Source organism: Bicyclus anynana, chromosome 6, assembly GCF_947172395.1.
Source record: "Bicyclus anynana chromosome 6, ilBicAnyn1.1, whole genome shotgun sequence".
Taxonomy (NCBI): domain Eukaryota; kingdom Metazoa; phylum Arthropoda; class Insecta; order Lepidoptera; family Nymphalidae; genus Bicyclus; species Bicyclus anynana.
Window position 1 is genome coordinate 17,774,504 of NC_069088.1, and position 21,396 is coordinate 17,795,899.

The 21,396-nt window shown below is 36.6% G+C and overlaps 2 protein-coding genes across 4 annotated transcripts in view; one reads left to right on the forward strand and one right to left on the reverse strand.

Annotated features, from left to right (window-relative positions):
• LOC112050231 (uncharacterized) lies at positions 1-17,915 on the forward strand. Of its 2 annotated transcripts, XM_052882179.1 has the most exons (17): positions 17-41; positions 109-218; positions 387-552; positions 1,900-2,091; positions 2,728-2,976; positions 3,921-4,041; positions 4,349-4,519; positions 5,259-5,373; positions 5,782-5,927; positions 6,684-6,863; positions 7,487-7,596; positions 8,255-8,390; positions 8,752-8,918; positions 9,666-9,817; positions 10,410-10,515; positions 13,245-13,289; positions 17,826-17,915. In XM_052882179.1, the coding sequence occupies exons 2-17, from the start codon at positions 193-195 to the stop codon at positions 17,871-17,873; spliced, it is 2,130 nt and encodes a 709-aa protein (XP_052738139.1). In that variant the 5' UTR covers positions 17-41; positions 109-192; the 3' UTR covers positions 17,874-17,915. The 2 variants fall into 2 exon arrangements, with proteins under 2 accessions (XP_023944217.2, XP_052738139.1); XM_024088449.2 differs by lacking the exon at positions 13,245-13,289 and having other exon boundaries at positions 1-218.
• Positions 17,906-21,396, reverse strand: part of LOC112050232 (exocyst complex component 7) — a 16,320-nt gene continuing 12,829 nt past the window's right edge. For both annotated transcript variants that reach the window (XM_052882181.1, XM_024088450.2), the window contains 2 exons: positions 19,532-19,726; positions 17,906-18,110 (listed from right to left, as the gene is read on the reverse strand). In XM_052882181.1, coding sequence (XP_052738141.1) covers positions 18,069-18,110; positions 19,532-19,726 — 237 coding nt within the window. In that variant the 3' untranslated portion in view covers positions 17,906-18,068. The remainder of the gene's footprint in view (positions 18,111-19,531; positions 19,727-21,396) is intronic.

Genomic DNA, 21,396 nt, shown 5'->3' on the forward strand with positions numbered 1-21,396 from the left:
TTGATAATTGGTTTGGTACCGTACCGTGTGAATGTGAATTAGTGAGTGAATAATATCTTTTAGCCCTTTGTTGTAAATAATAAAATAAAATTCATGGTTCCCTTTTAGGTACTTAATGAAGTTTATGTATTAAGTACAAAAAAAAGTTGTCAATGAAATGAAGTAAAGATTCAAATAAAGTAAAAAGCAACAATGGAGCACATTAGACAATTTGATTGGTAAGATCTCACATATCTTTAAGTTTTATTTATCAGTGTTAACAAAATAACATTGCTAACAGTAACAAACAATGTGCATTGCTATAATAATAAAACTAGGTCGACATCCTATGATCTTAATATCGATCAAATCAATCGGCAATCGGTTTTATAAAAATCTTTTTCCAGGTGTACGTCTCAACCAGACATATATTTTCTGAAAGAAGAGGACATAAGTCACAGTGTCACAGAGAAAATTCTACGCAACAAATTTCACAACCCCGCTATATCCAGCGACTCTGAGGAAGAGGGAGCAGTAATTAATTGGGATGAGATATTTAGTAAAAAACAGAATGTGAGTTTAATTGTACTGTCATACAGTTGTTAGTAGTAGTAGAACTCTTTGTGATAAAGCTTGTCTACTTCTTGGAAGTACTTCTGCCATACTTGTACAACCAAGCAGACTGTATTGTTAAATAAAATAAATAAATACAGACTGTCTTGTTACAGTATGATTAATATGGTTGCCAGTATAATTATAGGCATGCCTCAAGTTTACAGAATACAGGCTACAGGGTAGGGCATTGAACAATATATCCTCCCAAGTGTTACTCTGTAATACATCCATCATCATTAACAGCTGATAGACACCCACTGCTGGACGCAGGCATCTTGCATAGACTTCCAGACACGAGAGTCTCGAGCTGTCAGCATCCAGTGGCTTTCTGCAACCAGCTTGATGTCACCAGTCCACCTAGTGGGAGAGGGTGGACCAAAACTGTGTATTTCAGTGTGATGACGTCATTCCAGCACCTTGGGACCCCAACATCCATCGCCTCTTTGAACTATGTGGCCTGCCTATTGCCACTCAGCTTCATAGCTCATGAGCTATGTCGGTGACTGCTTCATCTGTGGAACTCCTCATTTCTGATTTAACTATCCAGATAAACTCCAAGTATAACTTGCTCCATTGCCTGTTGAGTGACTTTGAGCCGTCTTATAAGGCCCATATCCATGAGGTTTGTACCTGTAGTATGACCACACACTGCATGCAAGTTGGTCATTCACAGGGCTTGATTTTTTCGGCACTGGTGTCTGTATGGCACCGGCCTATGTCATTTTAAAAAACAAATCCAGCCAATTCCAAATAATTATACCACCATTAGTTAGTCGCCAAAGCCTCATCAGTCCGTCTACAGGGTGCACCACAAGCAGGTGAGGCTGGCAGTAGAGGAGGCTAACTCCTACTAGCCTCCCCGCTACACCCAACTCTGTAATTGCTTTGCAAGAAATACAGGAAGTTAGTTGTATTTATATCACCCACAAATGGTAAAAAGCTTAGTTAGGCAAGTACCTAAAGGTTGCCTGAAAGAAATGTCTACAAAGCAATAAAGCTACCTTTGTGTTAAATACTATCCATTATGCAGAAATAGTGCAAAAGCTTGGCGAGGTTACTCGCAAAGGTCGCTTAAAATAATTCACTGTTATAGTAAAAGTATCTTGCATAGTTGATAAGACTTAATTGTATTCTTCTTCCTTTATAAGTTTATATTACTATTATACTTATTTAGTTTTTTGTTACTGTGGTGTAAAAATCAAGTATAAATAAATAAAAATTTTATACATTGAACAAGAATCTTTGACTTTACTCTATATACCTTATAGTGAACTGTCTGAATAAAAAAACATGTATTATTCACAGATCCAGTTTCAGAAGGCCCAAAGACTGTTTGTGCCGTGCCTCCCACAACACCCGCCACCGTACCCAAAGTTGTCTGCAATAGATGGCCGCCAACACTACGTCTGCTTAAAAATTATTTGTGCAGAGAACCCTCATATACTGCCTGAGGAGTTTGTGCCGAGACCCAGAAATAGTGATCATCGACTTTTCGAGGTTTGATTCTTACTTACTTGGTATCATGCTACAGAAGTAAAAAAAATTTGAGTATCCCAAGATGCATCCTTGACAGAAGTGATAACTTAAACCTGCTGATGTATGTGTGAGAGAAAGTTAAACCAGATAGTGAGGCTCTGTAACGCATTACATTACAAATTTCAACCTCAATAGTGGTGCAACCGAAAATACCTAAATCTTGCTAGACTCGGGCTGCTCCGCCACCACAGCCATTTGGATACCTCATATCAAATGAAGTATATATTTTAGTCACATTAGATGTTTTTGAGTCAGAACATACTACCTTGCTTAGTTCTGCCACCAAAACGCATGTCATTTCATAGGTTATTTATTTTAAATTTTGTATTGTTTTCATATATGTTATTCAAAATATATTAACTCCAATTTAATAACAAGTTTATTATAATCATTGTTAGATGTGAAAAAACTAATATTGATTAATACCCTCATTTTTAATTTCTTTGATGCTAAACAGTCCACATTGAGTATTGCTTAAGTATAGTTCTTTGCATACCCTAAGAAGTGCTACTCTGTTTATAGACAATGGTCACTTGTCATCAGGCTAAAAATCTGCATGGCCTGTGAATTATAAATATAAAAATGTGATATTCACAGGAATTAAAATCAAAATATGAAGATGAAAAAAAAGAATTCATAGCATGGGCCAAAACTCTCTGGACAAACAGCCATTGTGTGAGAGCCTTGCACCCCAAGCCTCATGTGGAGAATGTTTACGAATCGAGGTTCAAGATGAGAGCCAATGAGATGAACTCATACCCAAAGTCCTTTGACATGGCCGCACAGATACCACTGGAGGCCAGCAGTAGCACTTGTGAAATGGTTTTCGACAAGGATATCAAAAGTGTATGTATTATCATTTTTTTTTTGTTGTCAAAATCTCTACATAATAAAATACATCTATCAGTGATCAATCGCTCGACTATAAACTGAATTTTTCATAGCAGAGTATGTTTCTATTCATTCAATTCAATATTCTGTATTATCAAAATAAAATATTTATTATCTAAATTCTCTTATTTTTTATTTGTTTGCTATGACAAAGAAAGGATTGATTTAAAAAATCCTATCACTAATGGAAAGCAATAAGACATTATTAGTGATTAACTGGGGCTATATTTTATCCTTGTATTCCTACGGGAATAGAAACTATGGATGTATGTATGTAGTACTCTAAATATTTTTACTGCTGGTGCAATTTGGATATGGTTTTCTACCAATTCCATAAATACACTTGGTATACTTGTATATACTTGTGTTTCCCCTTCAAATCTTCTTGTGGAACAACTCCATAATAAATATAATATTAGTGTGATATCTAATTTTTCCAAGCTTATTGATCAAATTTATTTTTCATTAAATTTAAGAACAAGTTTATTATAATTAGTGTGTTTAATTATTGTGAAATGACTAATATTGATTAATACCCTCATTTTTAATTTCTTTGATGCTAAGAAGTAAGCAGTGCACATTGAGTATTGCTTTAGTATAGTTCCTTTCCCCTTCAAATCTTCTTGTGGAGTTGTTAAACATGACAATATCCCCCAAGGTCAAATTTGGCTTTTATTTCCCTACCTATAGTAAAAACACCAAACTCCAACCAAGTTGTCAGAACTTATAACTAGCAGACGCCACACGGTTTCACTCGCTTAATTCTCTTTCCTGTAAGAATATGGGGATAAAATATAGCCTGTAGCACTCAGGGATAGTGTTTTGGAGTGTATTCAATGCAAACTAACAAACAATCAATTATTTCCTCTTTTGTTAGTATAGATTTATACTGTTTTCAGGTGAACATAAGTCTACTCCCTCAAATAGAGTGTAGACCAATGACACACAAGTTTTCCATTATAAGGCCTTGCAACACGCCTGAACCATGCACCAAGCATCCGTGCAAGTTTATACTGCCACGTAAGTATACAAAATAAATATAATAAAAAAATAAAAAAAAAATAAAACCTGACCAGATTGAATACATATTTCATTATGGATTATACTTCAAAATAATCAAACTAAAAATAACTTGGTAAAAAATAAAAATTACTACTCATAGGTAAAAATCACTACAATGTACTATACTCGTAGTATAAAACTAAGCCTTTAACTTTAGCTAACACACAATTAGTGTGATTGTAGTGCCAGCATACAAACACAACTTATAATTTTTGTTTTAAATAATACTTTCTGTGATTTTTAATATTTCATTATTAATTTATAGATGAAAAATCAGTATCGATCCTGCCATTAACTGAAGTTCAAAGGGAGCTAGCACAATTTGCATTAGACAATAATGCACACTACATAGCAAGTGAAAATTCATTGAAATGTCTCATAGAAACTGACCAAACATGGGACATTAGTGTAAATGTATCTGATGTGATTGGACCTGGTGAGTTGTCTTACTGTACTTGCAGAACATAGGTTCTCAAAGTATACAATAATGTCCCCTTGTGGGTGTTTGCGACTTTGGGAAGAAAGTACCAGGTAAAAATTAATATGGGGAAACTTCGCAAATATCGGTATCAGGATTCCATTACTTTTTGATTATTTGAAATTCAATGATATAAAATAAAGTGGGAAAATTTACATATTTTCCAGGATTCCATTACTTCTACATTACATGAAATTTGATGATTTAAAAAATATACTCTGTAACCAGGGCCTGTAGCCATGTGGCACGTCGATACTCTTTCAACAAACTCTAACCCTTCGAAAAATAAAAAAATGTATGGGAATGACATTCACTATCGATAGTTCACGTGGTCAAGTTGTCGGTTGGATCTGTCATTCCTTCGAAGTTAGTTAGTTTTCGAAGCGTTAACCCCGCACGATCTGAGAGGAGACTCTTGCTCAACAGAGAGCTGAATATGGGTTATATGGGTTGTTGATGATGATGATGTTAACACATCCCTTATTTTTTTTGTTGTTTTCATAACTTAATTTGGTAAGATCCAACTGCAGCAGTTTAGGATACCTGTTCTAATATAAAATTAGCTGCAGTTCTAGTGTGACCAAGGTCTTTAAACAGGTTTTAGGGAGATTTTACTGGTATTCCTTCACACCCACTTTTACTAACCACATAAAAGAATGATTTTAGTTAGGTTCATTTGTTAATTTATGGTTGACAGACGGCGAAACGACAAACGTGGTGGTACTGGGTAGTGAGTTCTCGGTTTACAAAGAAGCTGTCCTTGTAAGGACGTATCGGGCGTTCAAACATCTACTGCAGCACAGTCTCTTGCCGTAAGTAGTTCATTAAAATATAAACTATTATATTTATTGCCCGTGATAGCCTAGTAGATATAACCTCTGCCTTCGATTTGGAGAGCTCTAGGTTTTTAGTTATGTGCGTTTTAATAAATTATTATATATTACAAGTCTCAAATGGTAAAGAAAAACATTGTGAAGAAACCTGTATATCTGAAGATTTTCCTAATTCTCTACATGTGTGAAGTCTGCCAATCCGCATTGGGTCAGCGTGGTGGACTATTCGCCTAACCCCTCTCATTTTGAAAGGAGACTGGTGCTCAACATTATAAAGACTTTAAGTTATAAACAATGTTATTTTAGCATCCTCAGAACATCAAGAAAATCTAAGATTTGAATCTAAATAGAACTGAATGAATGACTTAATTACTTCTATCCTTTCAGACCATCAGAAAAGCCAAAATTAAATTACAAAGATCAAGATGACAACACAGCAGAAGAGACAACTGTGGAGGACAACACAAACACTGTACCTGAAAGCATCGACATGGCTGTGGATTCAGACGACGAGGAAAACTTATGTATAGACGGTAATTTTCGCTTTTTTACATAAAAGTACCCGCCTTCGACTGTGTGGGAAACCTTAAAAATTCAAAATTCATTTATTTCAATTAGGCTTAGTTTACAAGCACTTTTGAAAGGTCAAGAACCAAAGTTCTTGACCTTTCAGAATGAGAGGGGTTAGGCATTGGTCCACCACGCTGACCATATATGGATTAGCATACTTCACACACTGAAGTATGCTAATCCATATATGAATTGAGAAAATTGTCAGGTTTGCTGGTTGCCTCATGATGTTTTTTCTTCACCATTTGGGACAAGTGGTATTTAATGAACTGACGAACAAGGGTGATAATATGTAAGGATCGTAGTAATTGGAAGAACATGGTTTATGTCTATCTGAGGATGAGGTTGTTGTTTTCATATTATCCATATTTATAATATTATAAATGTTAAAGTGTGTGTGTCTGTTCGTCTTTCACGGCAAAATGAAGCTACGAATTGACGTGATCTTTTAAGTGGTGATAGTTGAAATAATGGAGAGTGACATAGGCTACTTGTAAAAAATATTTGTATGGTAGGTAGAAAGCTAAAAACTGGTATGCAGACTATTTGTGACTAAAAAAATGGTGCATAATTTTTTTAAAATCCACCCCCAACCCCTTGTATAAGAGGATGAAATTTTGTGGTGTAGGGATAGTGAAGAAGTGCATATAAGTCAAAGCGAAGCTTGTCCGGGTCTGCTAGTTATATGTGAAGATGCTATTAAGCTATCAATATTCCAGAGGGTCTGCCCGACTGGTTCGCTTCCGACGAGGACATGAGTGAGAAGGGTCAGAAGAGCAACAGTGAGAAACAAGAAACCAACAAACCTATTGCAAGCAAAGAAAATGAGAAAACTCAGGGCAGCAATAACACTGAACCAATCAAAGACAACAATGACTTCTACAACTGTACTTGTAAAGGTGAGCAAGGTCACTTGCAACAGTAATGCTAACATGCGATATCGTGTACAGAAATATACAAAGAGATGATGACTAGGTTTGAAAATATTGATTTTTATGGTTTATTTGGGTAAGGTCAATGTTAACTACACACAGCACAACTTTTAACTTACAGAGCGCCTATTGGGAGTTTTCAATGTTTTCATACTGTAACGATCGCATAAACGTAAACGCAAATTTATATGAAATTGAAACAGTTATGCAGTAGTGCCACTAGATGGCGCTGTTTATAGTTCCTTAAAATTTCGCGTTTACGTTACGCGACCGTCACAGTATGAAAACTGCCATTAGGCACTCCGTGGTTCATACATATGTAAGAAACCTCTGTACCGTGGGAATATTAAAGCTTACCGGCAGTGGCGTGCACGAGGTTTTTAACTAGGGTACTTTAGGTTTTTTACATAAAAATTGTACAAAATGGAATATTTCTCCTCAAATACAAGTTTGTACTGAATCCTCAGGGTATTTAGTTGCGTTAGTGCATCTATGGAGTGCACGCCACTGCTTACCGGTTCGAACTGTAAGGTTCACGCCAAGTTATTGATATAAATAAAATATATGTAACATAATTGAGATGGTTTCAGATACAATATTCGAGAGACCGCCGCCGCGGTCGTACAGACGCTGGCGCTTGAGGAGTACAACCACAGGCGAAGAGCATCAACTGATAGTGCATTGTGCTCACAAAGTGCGGGTGAGTGCAAGCTTTACTGTTCGAGCTGATCCATCATCAGCAGCTGATCCTGTTCAAAGGGGTTCCTTGCCAGCATCAGCCTATTTTACTGCAGAGCTATTAAAATAGGCTAATGGTGGCAAGGATAAGGTAGGGAGATGGGATTTTAACGGCAGTGGTATGCACAGTGGATTTACAATTCGAAGGTCCTGGGTCGATTGAGGGTTTCTTAATTGGTCCAGGTCTGGCTGGTGGGAGACCAAGTTATCCTGCTTGCATTCTTAGATTGCATCATTACCATCTGGTGAGATTCTAGTCAAGGGCTAAGTAAAGAATGACAAAAAAAGCAAGTAAGAATAACTATGGTTTGGTGCATAAGATTTTTAACTATAAATTATTAGTAAAAAAGAGTAAATTCCTTGACAACTACTACTTCTATGGTCCAAACATACGTTTACATTGAGTCGTTGTGCGCAGAGAAGTGAATAAAATCTCTGGTAGACACGTAATATTTAATTTTCTTAAAATGCACACAACTAAAAAGTTGGAGGTGCACGCCCCGGACCGGATTCGAAACCACACTCTCCGGAGGCAGAGGTAATATCCACTGGGCTATCACGGCTCTATAAAATATATTTCGGACCGAAACAGTAACTTGAACGTGCCTTAATTGTGGTAGGATCAACATGGCGAAGTGGTACTGGAGCCCATCCCGGAGTACCAGCTGGAGCTGGGCGCCAGTGCGCAGTCGCGCGACAAGATACGCAGTCTGGCGCTCTCCTTGAGCTTGAGGGAAAACGCCTCCTTGCTGAATGGTGAGTCAAATTATACCTTTTCAACCTTTCAAGGTCGTGTCTGTGCATGTCTCCTTTATTCTTCGCAAACCTCAGTTAGGCTGGTGGGATTCTACAAAATGAGAATTTTTAGCGACCTATCCGAGGGCTCTCGGCAGTTGATAGATTATTATTACTAAAATGTCCAATTCGCACTATTCTTAGATTTTTCGACAAACAATGCGTGTTGAAAGATCTTCCGGATCTGAGATTTGGTCGGTAACTATGAGCCTTATAAGAAGTCGTATCATCGAGGAGATCCGCAGACGAACCAAAGTCACTGACATAGCTCAGCGAGTCTAACATTCACGCATGATAAAATTGTCAAATGTATATATTTCAGTGCGAGTGGACGGCGATTCAGGCGAGGTGGCCACATTCGAGAGCGTGAGCAGAGATCAGCTGATGGCTGTACACGGTGACGTCACGAGTGACGTGGCCAACACGTTGCACACCGCGCTCAGCCAGTTGCAGGGGCTGCTGCCCGGCAAATACGTGTTGCGCCATGAGGTATGTGCACCGCCCACGTGCGGGACCAGTAATTATAAGTATGAGAAAAGTACCTATCATTGAGTATTTGCTGAATTTTCAAGTATAGAAAGTAGCTTTTCAAATTTCACCCATACATGAACTTTTCGCTCTCTTTCGTCCGAAAAAATTGCGCTAATGTCGTTCTCATTCCTTGCGATGGGGCAAAAAGGAAAGTAATATATTTATGACGGGACGTATAGCAGCGACAGTGATTGTACCAACATTTTGCGGTAGAGGAAACACCTCGAGCTGGTCCCACTACTTGTGACCACTCTCCTGCTCGACATGTTCTCCTTGCCCACACTAAACAATTTAAGATGCATAATTACAACACAATGCATTATCAATAATTAAAACACAAAAGATTTTTGCACAAAATCACTAAGACGTAATTAATAACCCGTATAAACAGAGTTTAGTATAGATATATACCTAAACTAAGCTCGTTTTGACACAAAATGATGGACAATTTTGTTTGTGGATTTGGTAGGGATACTATACTACAGCCTTTCTTGATGAGTACTGTTTACCAACAAACAAATTTAATATGAGGGTATAAATCAACATGCGTTTTCTACCTTCATTTCCAATTTCTTTGTTGGTACAGTACTCATCAAGAAAGGCTGTAGTTCTTATGTAATTAGGATACTGATGTATAAGACGATATCCGCGAACGCGTCTGTCGATGTGTAGTGCTTTAGCCTTAACGAAGTTCGATGTCTCCAGCCGAGCCACGGCGCCAACGCGTTGCTGTACGCGGTGAAGGCGGGCGGCGCCCTCACGCTGGACTTCGACTGCGCGCGGCTGGCGGAGCTGGACGAGGCCAAGAGTCTGAAGACGCCGCCCACGCTGACGCCGGCGCTGCTGCCGTTTCACAAGTTAGTGCACTTCGGGACCTAATCCTCATCAACCCATTCAGCAAATGTCTGAACTTGAGTTACCTCTCAGAAATGGGTATTTAGGAATAGGAAGGGTTTGGGAAGCCGTAGATACGCAGTTTTTCAATATTATTAACAACCTCCTTAATCTGACCTTCTCGCAAAATCCGCTCTTAGCGGACGTCTATTAGTTAATAGACGACATTGGAATTTGGCAGTAACTACCTCGCTGCCAAATTCCAATGTTGTACGTCAAACTGTTTTCGAGTATGAACTGGAATATTGCTGGGGTAAAGAATAAAGTAAACAAATCTATTGATGATAGGTACCGTAGAGTAGTAGAGGAAGAAAATTGCTCTGATTTGTTCTGCACAAAAAAATAATAATTATGTAAATTATAACACTTTGTCTTTAAATTGCTTTCTTGAAGAAATTCTTCTCTTCTCGTCAAGAAGCTATCTGCTATGGTAGAGACATTACTCACAGACTTGACTTCTCAAAAGCGCCATTCGCCCATCTTCGTCGCCAAAAGTGCTTGCATGGAAGCTTAATTGAAATAAATGACCTTGATTTGATTTAAATCCTGTGGCAGATATAGGAAGATCCTCCCCCTGGCCTTCACGCCGCACCAACACCTGCTGCCGCGCGAGCCGCGCAAGCCGCCGCACCGACAGAAGACTCCGCCGCGAGCGCTGCAGGTACACCTCACACACCTACACCTTCAGTTCACACATACATACAATATTTATAATAAACATAAAAGATAATAGGCGCTAAGCGACTAAACACTTGACCATTATCATTAATGTATATCACGGCTAAATACTGACTTATTCTCTCCCATAGAGTCTTTGATACAGGCAATACGATGGGCGGAATTGAGTAATGATAAACATTTTTGGACATTTGGGTATAAGATAGCGCAATTTGCATCTTCCTGGAAATCTACAGTATTGATTAGTGGCAAGTTTTACCTTGTTGAATAGGAGATGGTTTCCTGTCCACTGTTTTCCTCTAGTTCAGTTTTGATGACTTCAAAATACAAATTGCCCAAATGTACAAAATAAGAATTGCCCAAATTTAAAATAATTTGCCCAAATATTTAATCACCGTGGGTAGAAATTGTATCTCTAATGAAAATAAAAACTGAAAAATGAGTACAAAATTGAAAATTCTTAATAAATGACATCCTATACGATAGATTTCTTAATTGACTACTGAAGATATTTTTGTTCAATGTTATGGATTAAAAAACTATTCTTAACTGTCTTCTGGGCTTGATAATAAATATTTTGCAGCATTGCTGCAGCATCTTTGAGCAGTGAAAACAACGTTAACATTATATTAACAAACTATGTTTGAATTTATCTGACAATTGCAGTGCATCACAACTTTTTGAAATACAGAAGTGAGATTATTGGTAAAGAACTCAACTAGTAATACTCGTTAACAACTTTTGGAACCTTGGCAATGTGCTTTGACGATCAAACTATCATTTCTGGCTTCTAAAAAGATATTTCTGAGAAAACAAATACTTTACTCACCATTATTGACATCTCTGACCATGGAGTGACTTTTTAGAGACATATCGTTGAAATATTAAATTACTTCGTAATTTTGGATGGATGACCTGTGATTTTGTTGGTATTGACAATTCCTCAAAACTTGACTCCCGCAACCTTACTTACACTGACGTTGACATTGTTTGCTATAAGATAAAGCACAAGTATTACAATTCGGAAGTCCGACTGACTGAAATGATTAAATAATCTTAAAAGCAAGGCACATTTTCCACAACCTTAGATTTTGGTGGCACTTGACTGACATAAAAGGCATTTTCAAGTATTTAATGCCTGACTTTGTTTGTCAACTTTGTATTTTAATTGTAGCATCTTATCTTACTTACTTTTGTGGCAAAGAACTGACTCTAATACAAACGACTGTTGACTTGTTCACTAAAACAACTTTACCTGAATTCATTACAACAAGACGAAGATTTATTTCAGGAAATTGATTTCGTTTATGGCATCAAGTGATGTGAATTACTGGATATTTTGCGGTTTATGGTTTACTAATCCTATGATTCCCTTGAAAATTGTCTGTATGTTTGCCATAATAACCTGACCAGAAAAATAAAAAAAAAACCTGAGGAATTACAAACATTCCAGCAGAAGAGTTTTTCGCAAAATGGCCAGGCTTTTTATTTTTCTGTTCAGGCTATACTTGCAATGAGGGGTGGGGTTGCCTGTCCATCAAAAACACTTTAAACATTGAATTGACACTGGAAAACCTAACTTTATACTAACATTCTAAAGAGGTAAAGTTTGTGGTATTGTAGGGGGTAATCTCTGGATCTACTGAAACGATTTTGAAAATTCTTTTAATACTAGAAAACCATGATAATTGTGGGTGTCATGGGCTATACTATCCCCATATTCTCGCGTGAACGGGAATCACGCGGGTTAAACCGCGGGTCGTCGACAAGTACACAATAGTTTTGAGGTGATGGTGATAATAATTATTTTCGCTAATCGCATAATTTGATGGAGAGGTAGCCATAATATACATAATATGTATGTATGTTTGTTTATTCGACATTTTGAATAAGTTCCCCAGAACACAATTATGTATCGCAAAATTTTAAATAATGTAGAAATAATATTTTCCACGTTTTCAATAGTAGAAGGTATATTTTATAGTTATTATTGGTTTATAGTGAACTAATTTTGTTTTGGGAAACTTACGAAAAAAACGTAATTAAAACAAGACATTCTGTGTCTAAAGTCCAAAGAAGTTAAAAGAATCAAGTTTGATTTTGAATCTTTGTCAAAACTGGCAAAGTAGAAATTTGTCTGGCTGTTTGTACATCTATAACACATTTTTTGTGATCAGATTCACAGAGAATTTGATCACAAAAAAAATACAAATAATAATGCGTCCCATCGAAGTGTACAACCAGCAACAGGGTATGTCCAAATTTTGGAATTATTTTGTCTGTTTGTAAGATTTCAGTGCGAAACCTGGACTTCGATTCTCTGTAGCGCAATGACATGATGTTAAACTAAAATAATAATAATATCAATATTACCTTGTTATTTCTATTATTTTGCACGCTTATGTCAGCATCATTGTTGTGTTTCGCGTATACGGTTGCATTTGCCAAAAAACTGACAGTCAACAGTCACTAAAGCTTTAACAACTGAAGTTCAGCTTAATGGGTACTATACCCTCTATATGTCGTAGGAACCTTTTCTAGCTCGTCGTGCTAGTAGCGGTGAATCAAGAACATACATTATAACTTTATGGTGTTCCATTCGCTTGTTTCATTGTTAAATTTTCATGCTGAAATCCCAGAGAATCGCAGTCCAAGTTTTGTTTTGTGTGAACATATAATTAACGAGAGAATCGTGCGTGCTGTGTTTATTAGAAAGATGCGGACAAACAGTGTGGCGGCGCGGGCGCACGAAGCAAGGTTGGGAAGCATCGAAAGCGTGCTTGTGTCTTTATGAAGTTACAAAACACCGTAAAGTACACCAATTAGGGCTCCAACTTAGTGAAAGCTTTTTTGTTTCGTACCTCAAACAATTTTTATAAAAACATTTAGTCTATACACAACAGTAAAAATACAATAATCCCGGTGAGTCAAACAGTAGGTTATTTGGTAGGAAGTGTTTGGTTTTGATTTTCGGCCCTTCTCCGAACTTACGAGGTGTTCATTGAGTAGTGAAAGTGATATATCTACACTTCTTGGTAAGAATAAATAAAAATACTGGCAGGCATTCAGGTATCTGTAATTAATAATAAAGCAAAAAGTTTTCGATTATCTTTTATTTATTTTCTGAATGTAGTCATTTGTTTGCCTAACACTATTACAGAGCCTTTATATGCAGAACAAATGAAAAAACTGTGTGAAATAACCAAGAAACGGCGTGGAAAATTAGCAAAAATTGTTTTGTTTCACCAAAATAAGGCCTAAAGCTGCCATTAATGATGCTGGCTTTTGGCTATTAATGATTGATGGAGCACCCACCGTATTCACCGGACCTCGCTTCTAGTAAGTTTTATTTGTTTCCGCGGGTAAAGCACCTCAAAGATCAGAAATTTGACGACAATGACGCAGTGATCGCTGCTGTACACGATTTTTCAAGGTAACGAAGACTTTTTTCGAAAAGGAGTTTAGAGAAAAGTTATGCGAAGTGTACTCCTAAAAAAAAACTGCATCTTAGTCATTCTGACTACTTAATGAACACCGTAGTTGTTTCGTTTTATTAATATTACTGTCATCATTGATTATCGACTATGAAGTAACTAAAGTTGGAGTCTTAATAAAATTAAGTATTTATTTTATAAATATTATTTGTCATGATGTTCAAAACATAACTGAACCGATTGGCGGTTTGCATAAAACGGAAAAATCTGAAAGAAGTCTAAAAAAACAGTTCAGAAACATGTTGGAATTTTTGCTACTATTTACATTATTTTTATATGTTATTAACACTAATTGTGTTAGTAGGTACATATTTATTGTTCACTCTAACTCTGGTTACATGCATTGCATCGGATATATAGCCTTAATAGCTCAACGGTGAGAGCGGTCGGACTCATCACCCAGGGGTGGTGGTTCGGTTCCCGCCCCGTTGGTCTATTGTCGTACCCACTCTTAGCACAGTCTTTGTCGACTAGTTGAAGGGGAATGGGAAAAGATACGTATCCGTGATAATACGTTCCAAAGCAGTCATAGAAGTATTTGTATTTGCGTACATTCTAGATCCAAACTTCCATCAAATCGGTCACATCCGTGCACCCTGACAGCAGGCAAATATATCTTCTGAATAGCTTGGATTTGGTACAGCCTGGATCAATATCAAAATTCGATCCCTTTTATATCCGTATTTTCTCTGGTGCAGTGCGTAACCGCTCTCCTACTGAATTTTAGACTTCTTTTTGATAATTGTTCTTGTTTGCATTGAGATGTTATTACCTTTACTGCCGACAAAAATGTGATCTAAAGATTTACATAATTTGAATAAAAATGTTTATAATCTCATCATCAACATTAGGTGCCTTCTTCCAACTGAAGTTTGACGGTCATGTGTAGAAAATTCTTCTGGTCTTTTGCAATATTTTTTAGCTTTTACACAAAGTTGTTGTTAATTCATAATCTAAATATTTATAAATATAAAAAAATCATATTTTGACTGGTGACTCGTTCGTCCAGTGGTTAAAGTTAAATATATAAACCCGCCGAACCACTTTGGTGCACAACCACATACCAAATCATCCTCTTATAGGAGAGTGGCGGCTAATGCCCTGAAGTCTGCCAATGACCATAGATGTTAAATAATAATCGTTTATTAATGAGATTTAGAGGTAATAACATCTCAATGACAATTGTTGTATGGATATTATGTTTGTTTTATAAAAAATATGAAAATCACCGGAAGAGAGGGTTCGAATCCCGCTTAACAGACCTCAATAATATTTATCTCTTATCCTATGATGTAGAGATTATATCTATTCTTTGAATACAATATTGGATACATAGTCTGAATAAGTCATGTTTACAATATGAATCCAAAATAATACATGTCACAATTTTTGTCTATGTTTATTTCGAGAGGGTTCGAATCCCGCTTATGGATGACATTAAAATATCTCTAATACTATGATGTAGAGAGATTATAGCTATTCCTTGAATAAAATATTGGATGCATATTGCATATTCTGAATAAGTCGTATTTACAATATGAATTCAATATAATAATACATGTCACAATTATTGTCAATATGTTACACAAACTGTATTTGCTAATAAATTAAAATTATATTCGACTGATGCCCGCGACTTCGTCCGCGATTTGTTAATTTTTACTATCTCGAGGGAACTCCCCTTAAGGATGATGTTGGAAATTCAATGAACATATTATCAAACGGTCAAATTACGCATTTAAAAACAAATTTTCAGCAAATTTTAATTAATTTATTTTCTTTCTTCAAAAAAACTGTAGATTACTTCTATGGCAAGATCGTCTATAATAAATTCTATAGCATCAAGACAAGTCTGCGAAGATCTTGACGGATCCCTTGTATAAATTTCTTTCAATTTAAGAACTCTTATACTCAAACCTTGAGGTATTTCTGCGTAAAGATTAGTCTTGATTTATAACAGGTTCTGGGTTCAACTCCCAACAGGTTATTTAAGGATTTTATATTTTTAATTGACTCTGGTCTAATGATGTTGTTGGACGTGGTTAGTTATCACCATACCAGAAGAGACGTGTAACCAAGCATTTCGGTACATACCTTACAGAAAGAACTTGTCTACTTCTTAAAGTGCCACCACTCGAGGGTGGGCGATCATTTTGTTAAATCTTGGATACTGGAGCCCCTGAATGGTGCTTTTAAAAATACTGGCGCAGGTTTTTCAGCCTCTTAAGTGTTTTGTTTTTCCCATGCCCCTTCTGCCTTGTATCTGCTCTGCTCTGATTATGTTACCACCGTAGATTGCATCACCACTTTACATCAGATGAGATTCAACGTGACAACTACTCATCACTGTACAACATAGTTTTCTTAAAAGTCTTCACGAACTTGACATTTCAAATGTACTTGTAAACTAAACCCTAAGTAAACTAATATAATTTTGCATTTAATTGCCACTATTATAAGATTAGATATAGCATCAAATCAAAAACTATGCAATCTAAAGCAGGAACGCGGATAGGCGCATCGCACTCATATATAGGGAAAACTTACAAAATCCGTGGTTACTGAATCTAAACCAAATACACCAATTTAATTTATTCATGGGCGTTTTTGTTCCGTCAATAGTGGCAAAAAATGTTAAGAATGAGACAGCACTATACATCATAGCCTCAATAGCTCAACGGTAATGGTGGTCGGACTCATCACCGAGGGCAGGTGGTTCGATCCCCGCCCCGTTGGTCTATTGTCGTACCCACTCCTAATACAGTCTTTCTCGACTAGTTGGACGGGTATTAGTCATATTTAAAAATATGGTAAATATTCTTTAAAAAAAAGCACGATTGTTGCATTTCGAATTAAAATTTTTAACCAGCTTTTTATCTTATGTCCCCCGCACACGCAATAATTTGTCCAATAAGAAGGCCTAATCGTATTGACGTTAGTTGTACTGCAAGAATATTAATGCACAGGTGATAAACTAGAATCGAAGTTTCATTCAAGATGGGAGATGTAATGAATATGGACATTCATACCAATACAATACTCCAAACCGAATAGTTTTGAATATAGTCATTAAACAATGTCACCGGCGAATGCGGTCATTCGATGTGACAGTTTCCATATTTCTATCAGTTCTGATGATAGTTTACCCAGATTACGAAACTTATCGCAGACAACAAATAAGTATTAACGAATAGGGCAGTAATACTTACCTTACCCTACTTTATTGACAAAATTATAATACGTGTGTGGCAGACCAGTCGCTGTAAGGTATTAAGTGTGCATAACTCGAGAATCGCAATCGTGCCAAGTTTTATTAGAAATCATCTAGTAGTTTCGGAGTGATACATTAAAAACATGCTGGTTTCTAACTTTCTTGTGTTTTTTAATAGACTAGCTATTAGTGTGATAATGTCATGATAAATAATTGGATATTTTTAAATAAAAAAGCAATAAAACTGATACAAAGCAATTGTTCAGTCCATACACTCGAGACCAAAGGGGATAGTTATATAACACAAGAATGGTCCAACAAACCTGGCAACTTGCAAAATCGTAATCTGCATGTTTTGCTGTGTTTAAATCTAAACAGAATGCGGTCCTCAAATTATGCACACTCAATACCTCCCAGCGCCTTGTCTATGGGGATAATGTTTTTTATTTTTAAATATTATTTGTGCATTAGCGAATGTTATGGTTTTGTTTTGAAAATATTATTTTTGCATCAGCGAATGTTATCGATGTTTCAATGTTGTGTAGAAGCTTAGTTCATCTTGTCTATTACCTTTAGTTTTTGTTTCAGTGGCCAAAGAGAAAGAAGAAGAATAATAAAGTGCAAGTCTTTGAATGACTGGTGTTTCATGACAATAAATACTCATCAAAAATAACAAAATTGTCTTTTATTTGTTCATAACATATTTAAGCACCTTATTATAGTAGTATACTTAACTAAATAATTGAGTTAAATAATATTACAATAAATATATTTTTCACTATATTTAGACAGTAATAAAGTTAAATGTATGTCAACACTGACTGTGTTGTTTTACGCAGCCTCGTCGAAGTACCCGTCCAACTGAGCAGCAATCTAAAAAAAAACATAAATATATTTGTCTGTTACCTTTTAACAGCTAAAAACATTTAAATATATTTGTCTATTACCTTTTAACAGCTGAACCGATTTTCGCTAATTTTGTAAAGATATCAATTTGACTTTGTCATGATAATATAAATAGAACCAGGGGTGCAATAGAAAGTTTGTAGGAAAGCCCTTAATTTTTAATGTCTGTTACAATTTAAGACGCGAATAATTTCCACTGCTAAGCCCTCATTCGCACGAGAGATTGTTTAACGTTAAAAAGCGTTCGAATATAGTATGAAGTTAAATGAAGGTCTATTACCAACGCCCAAAATTGAAAATGCAACACTGCTCGAAAAAAAGCTTCGTGTTTTAAAAACTCTGTCGTGTAAACATATACTTGGGAAATATACATTAATTGTTGTATTTGAATGCTTTCTTAACATCCGTTAAAAAAACTCTCGTACGAATGCGGGCTAAATGGTGAAAACAATCTCCTCCATTCGCGCCTATTACTAATCAACTCATCATCACACACTCCCTTTGCATAAATGTCCTCTTTTACGCACTCTTAACTATCTCTTCTTTGGCCTTCCTCTCTTGTCCTTTCACTTAACATTTCAACAATCTTCTGGTAATATGACTTTCATCCCTCCGCATGTCCATACTAAGCTAACCTTTTATTCCTCATTTTTTCAGTCACTGACGTCACTTTAGGACTTCCTCTTATAGACACATTCCTTTTTATCCATTCTTGTCGCACCACACATCCATCTCAATATACTATCCGTCCCTTTTACCGCTCAACATTCTGATCCATACAGCACGACAGATCTTACAGCCGTTTTGTTTACGAGACATTCGAGGGTAACGGTTGATGCTTCGACGATAAGAGGACCTGTTTCGCTAACTGTTACCCCTGTGGAATATCAAAAATCAATGATCTAACGCGTTTATAAAAACTGTAGCTATGGAATCGATGTTTGATTGTTGTAATCGTTTTCGTCGTGTAATGAGTTCCCTATAATGCCGGTTTGTGTAGCTGAATGGCATAAAAAACGGCCAAAAAGTTGTAGTTTTGTAAAAAATGGAGTAACGTTTTTGTAAGTTAAAAATAATTTCTAAAAACAATCGATTCATTTGACGGAACAGCAAAAAATCGATCAATAATCGAATATTCTATGTATATATTCCGTAGATAGTCTAAGCGATGTGTTTGTTAGAATTACGCGTGTGTGTATTGCGAGTCAAAATAGTTGTGTTAAGTGTATGGACACAATATATTTAATGGTGTTAAATATTTTCGATTTGTGAGTTAACTTCGTCCCCCTCAAAAAACGACAGACTCTTTTGTTGGTGATTTTGGGTGCGAAACAGGTCCATAGTCTAAATAGTCAATGGGTTGATGTGACGATGTAACGACGACGTACCTGCAGCGGCGTGTACTTGACGTATTTTTCGGGGTGCTTGGCGAAGGGCGTGGCGAGCGCGCGCTCGTGCAGGCTGCTGTAGGGCGGCAGGATGGCCTGCTTGTTGTCGCGCTTGAGCGCCTCGCGCAGCTCCGCGTCGGGCACGCTGTAGCTGCGCTGCGCGCGCGTCGTCTCCTCCCACTCGCGGTTGAAACTCTGAACAAAGACGATGTGTGGGTCACCGATGTATCAGCCCAAGGTGTCAAGGTAGGAATCGGTGTTGTCTCTAGCCAAACGCGTCCGACCGCAGAACGAGCACGTCAAGGCCAAACAACAAAACAACGGCAGGTCTGGTCCCACCGCACCAATAGTCGACAAATAACGAACTAAAAAATAAGATTTCAATTCAGGGCAAAATCAATTAAGTGGTTCTCAAAGCGCAAGTTCTCATCGATACGTAATCCTAGTTTCCCAGTATCATTGACATGTTCGATATATACTCCCTCGATCATGTTCGATTTAAATCAACAGCCTAGGCTTACACATTGGTGTAGGTTGTTGATCTAGTAGGTATATCTTTTTGGCCCTAAGACCATGAATTTCGATTTAAAAGGGGTTATGAATGAACGCGTTATATTTGCACCATTATGAAACATTAGCAAAGATTACGTTTAATTTGCCAACATCGGAATTGACGTCTTTTCGATCCACAGGAACATATATTTGTAGGTCATCTGCGTATAAGCGATATTGACAATTTTCTAAACAGTTAAGCAATTATATCAGCCGAATATAAAATAAATAATAAAGGTCCCAGTAGAGACCCTTGGAGTACTCCTCTGTTTACTTTTACTTACTTTTACTCAGTCTCCTCGGTTCAACTACTGTCGACAGTAATTCGCTACCTTCTTGCGTTTTGAAGGTAACTAGCAAACCATAAGACTGTGGTAAACGAGAAACCGTAATGTGAAAGTTTATCAAGCAAAAGAGTTATAATAATTGAATCAAACGCGCGAGAAAAGTCCTGTAAAGCTAGCATACTTCGCTTACTGGCATCTTGATAAGTAGGTAAGTATATTATCAATGACATTTGATAAAGCAGAATATTTTTTTCTAAAACCAGATTGAAAGAGTGGTAAAATGTTGTTTGTTTCGCAATACTTTATGACTTGGTAATGTATTACTCTTAACTATAGCTGTGATAAATTTAAGAGTAGCGGGTAGTGTAAGTATGATCATAGCCATGTTAACTTAGTCGACGCCCAATGCATTAGATTTAATCTCTAGAATAATTTTAGCTACATTTCATATACGCTCTCGATCTGAAAGCTACTAGTGGTTGAAAACTTTTATGTCTCAAAATCACCTAAAAAGGCCGGATCAATCGTATTATCTCCAGGGATGTTTAAGAAATGATCATTAATTTTATCTGGGTCATCAAATTAATCAGGAAGACCGCAAGTGTTCCAGAAACATGTTTTACACAATTTTAAGAACATCTTGATATTTTCACAGAGGTAAGATGAATTACATACATGAGCATTAATATGAAAGTCGTAGTATGCTTTTTTTTTCGCTAACCATAATGAAATAGGATAGAGCTTTTAAATTGTATTTTTTTTGCTATCTACGAGTCTTAAGAGCTTTTTATTCTGCATGTGCCTCATCACGTAGTTTCATAATAAGTCGTACGTTACTAGTTCTTAATGGACTATATTGGCTTTTGAAAATGAATTTTTTTTGTAGAGCATACTTATCAAACATACTTGAAATTATTTTATTAAATATATCAACCAAATGGTCCACCTTATCCTAGTTGGTAATTGCCTTCCAATTTACATATCCTCTCTTTATCAAAGTCGGCTGTAACAATGCTTTTCAAAGGG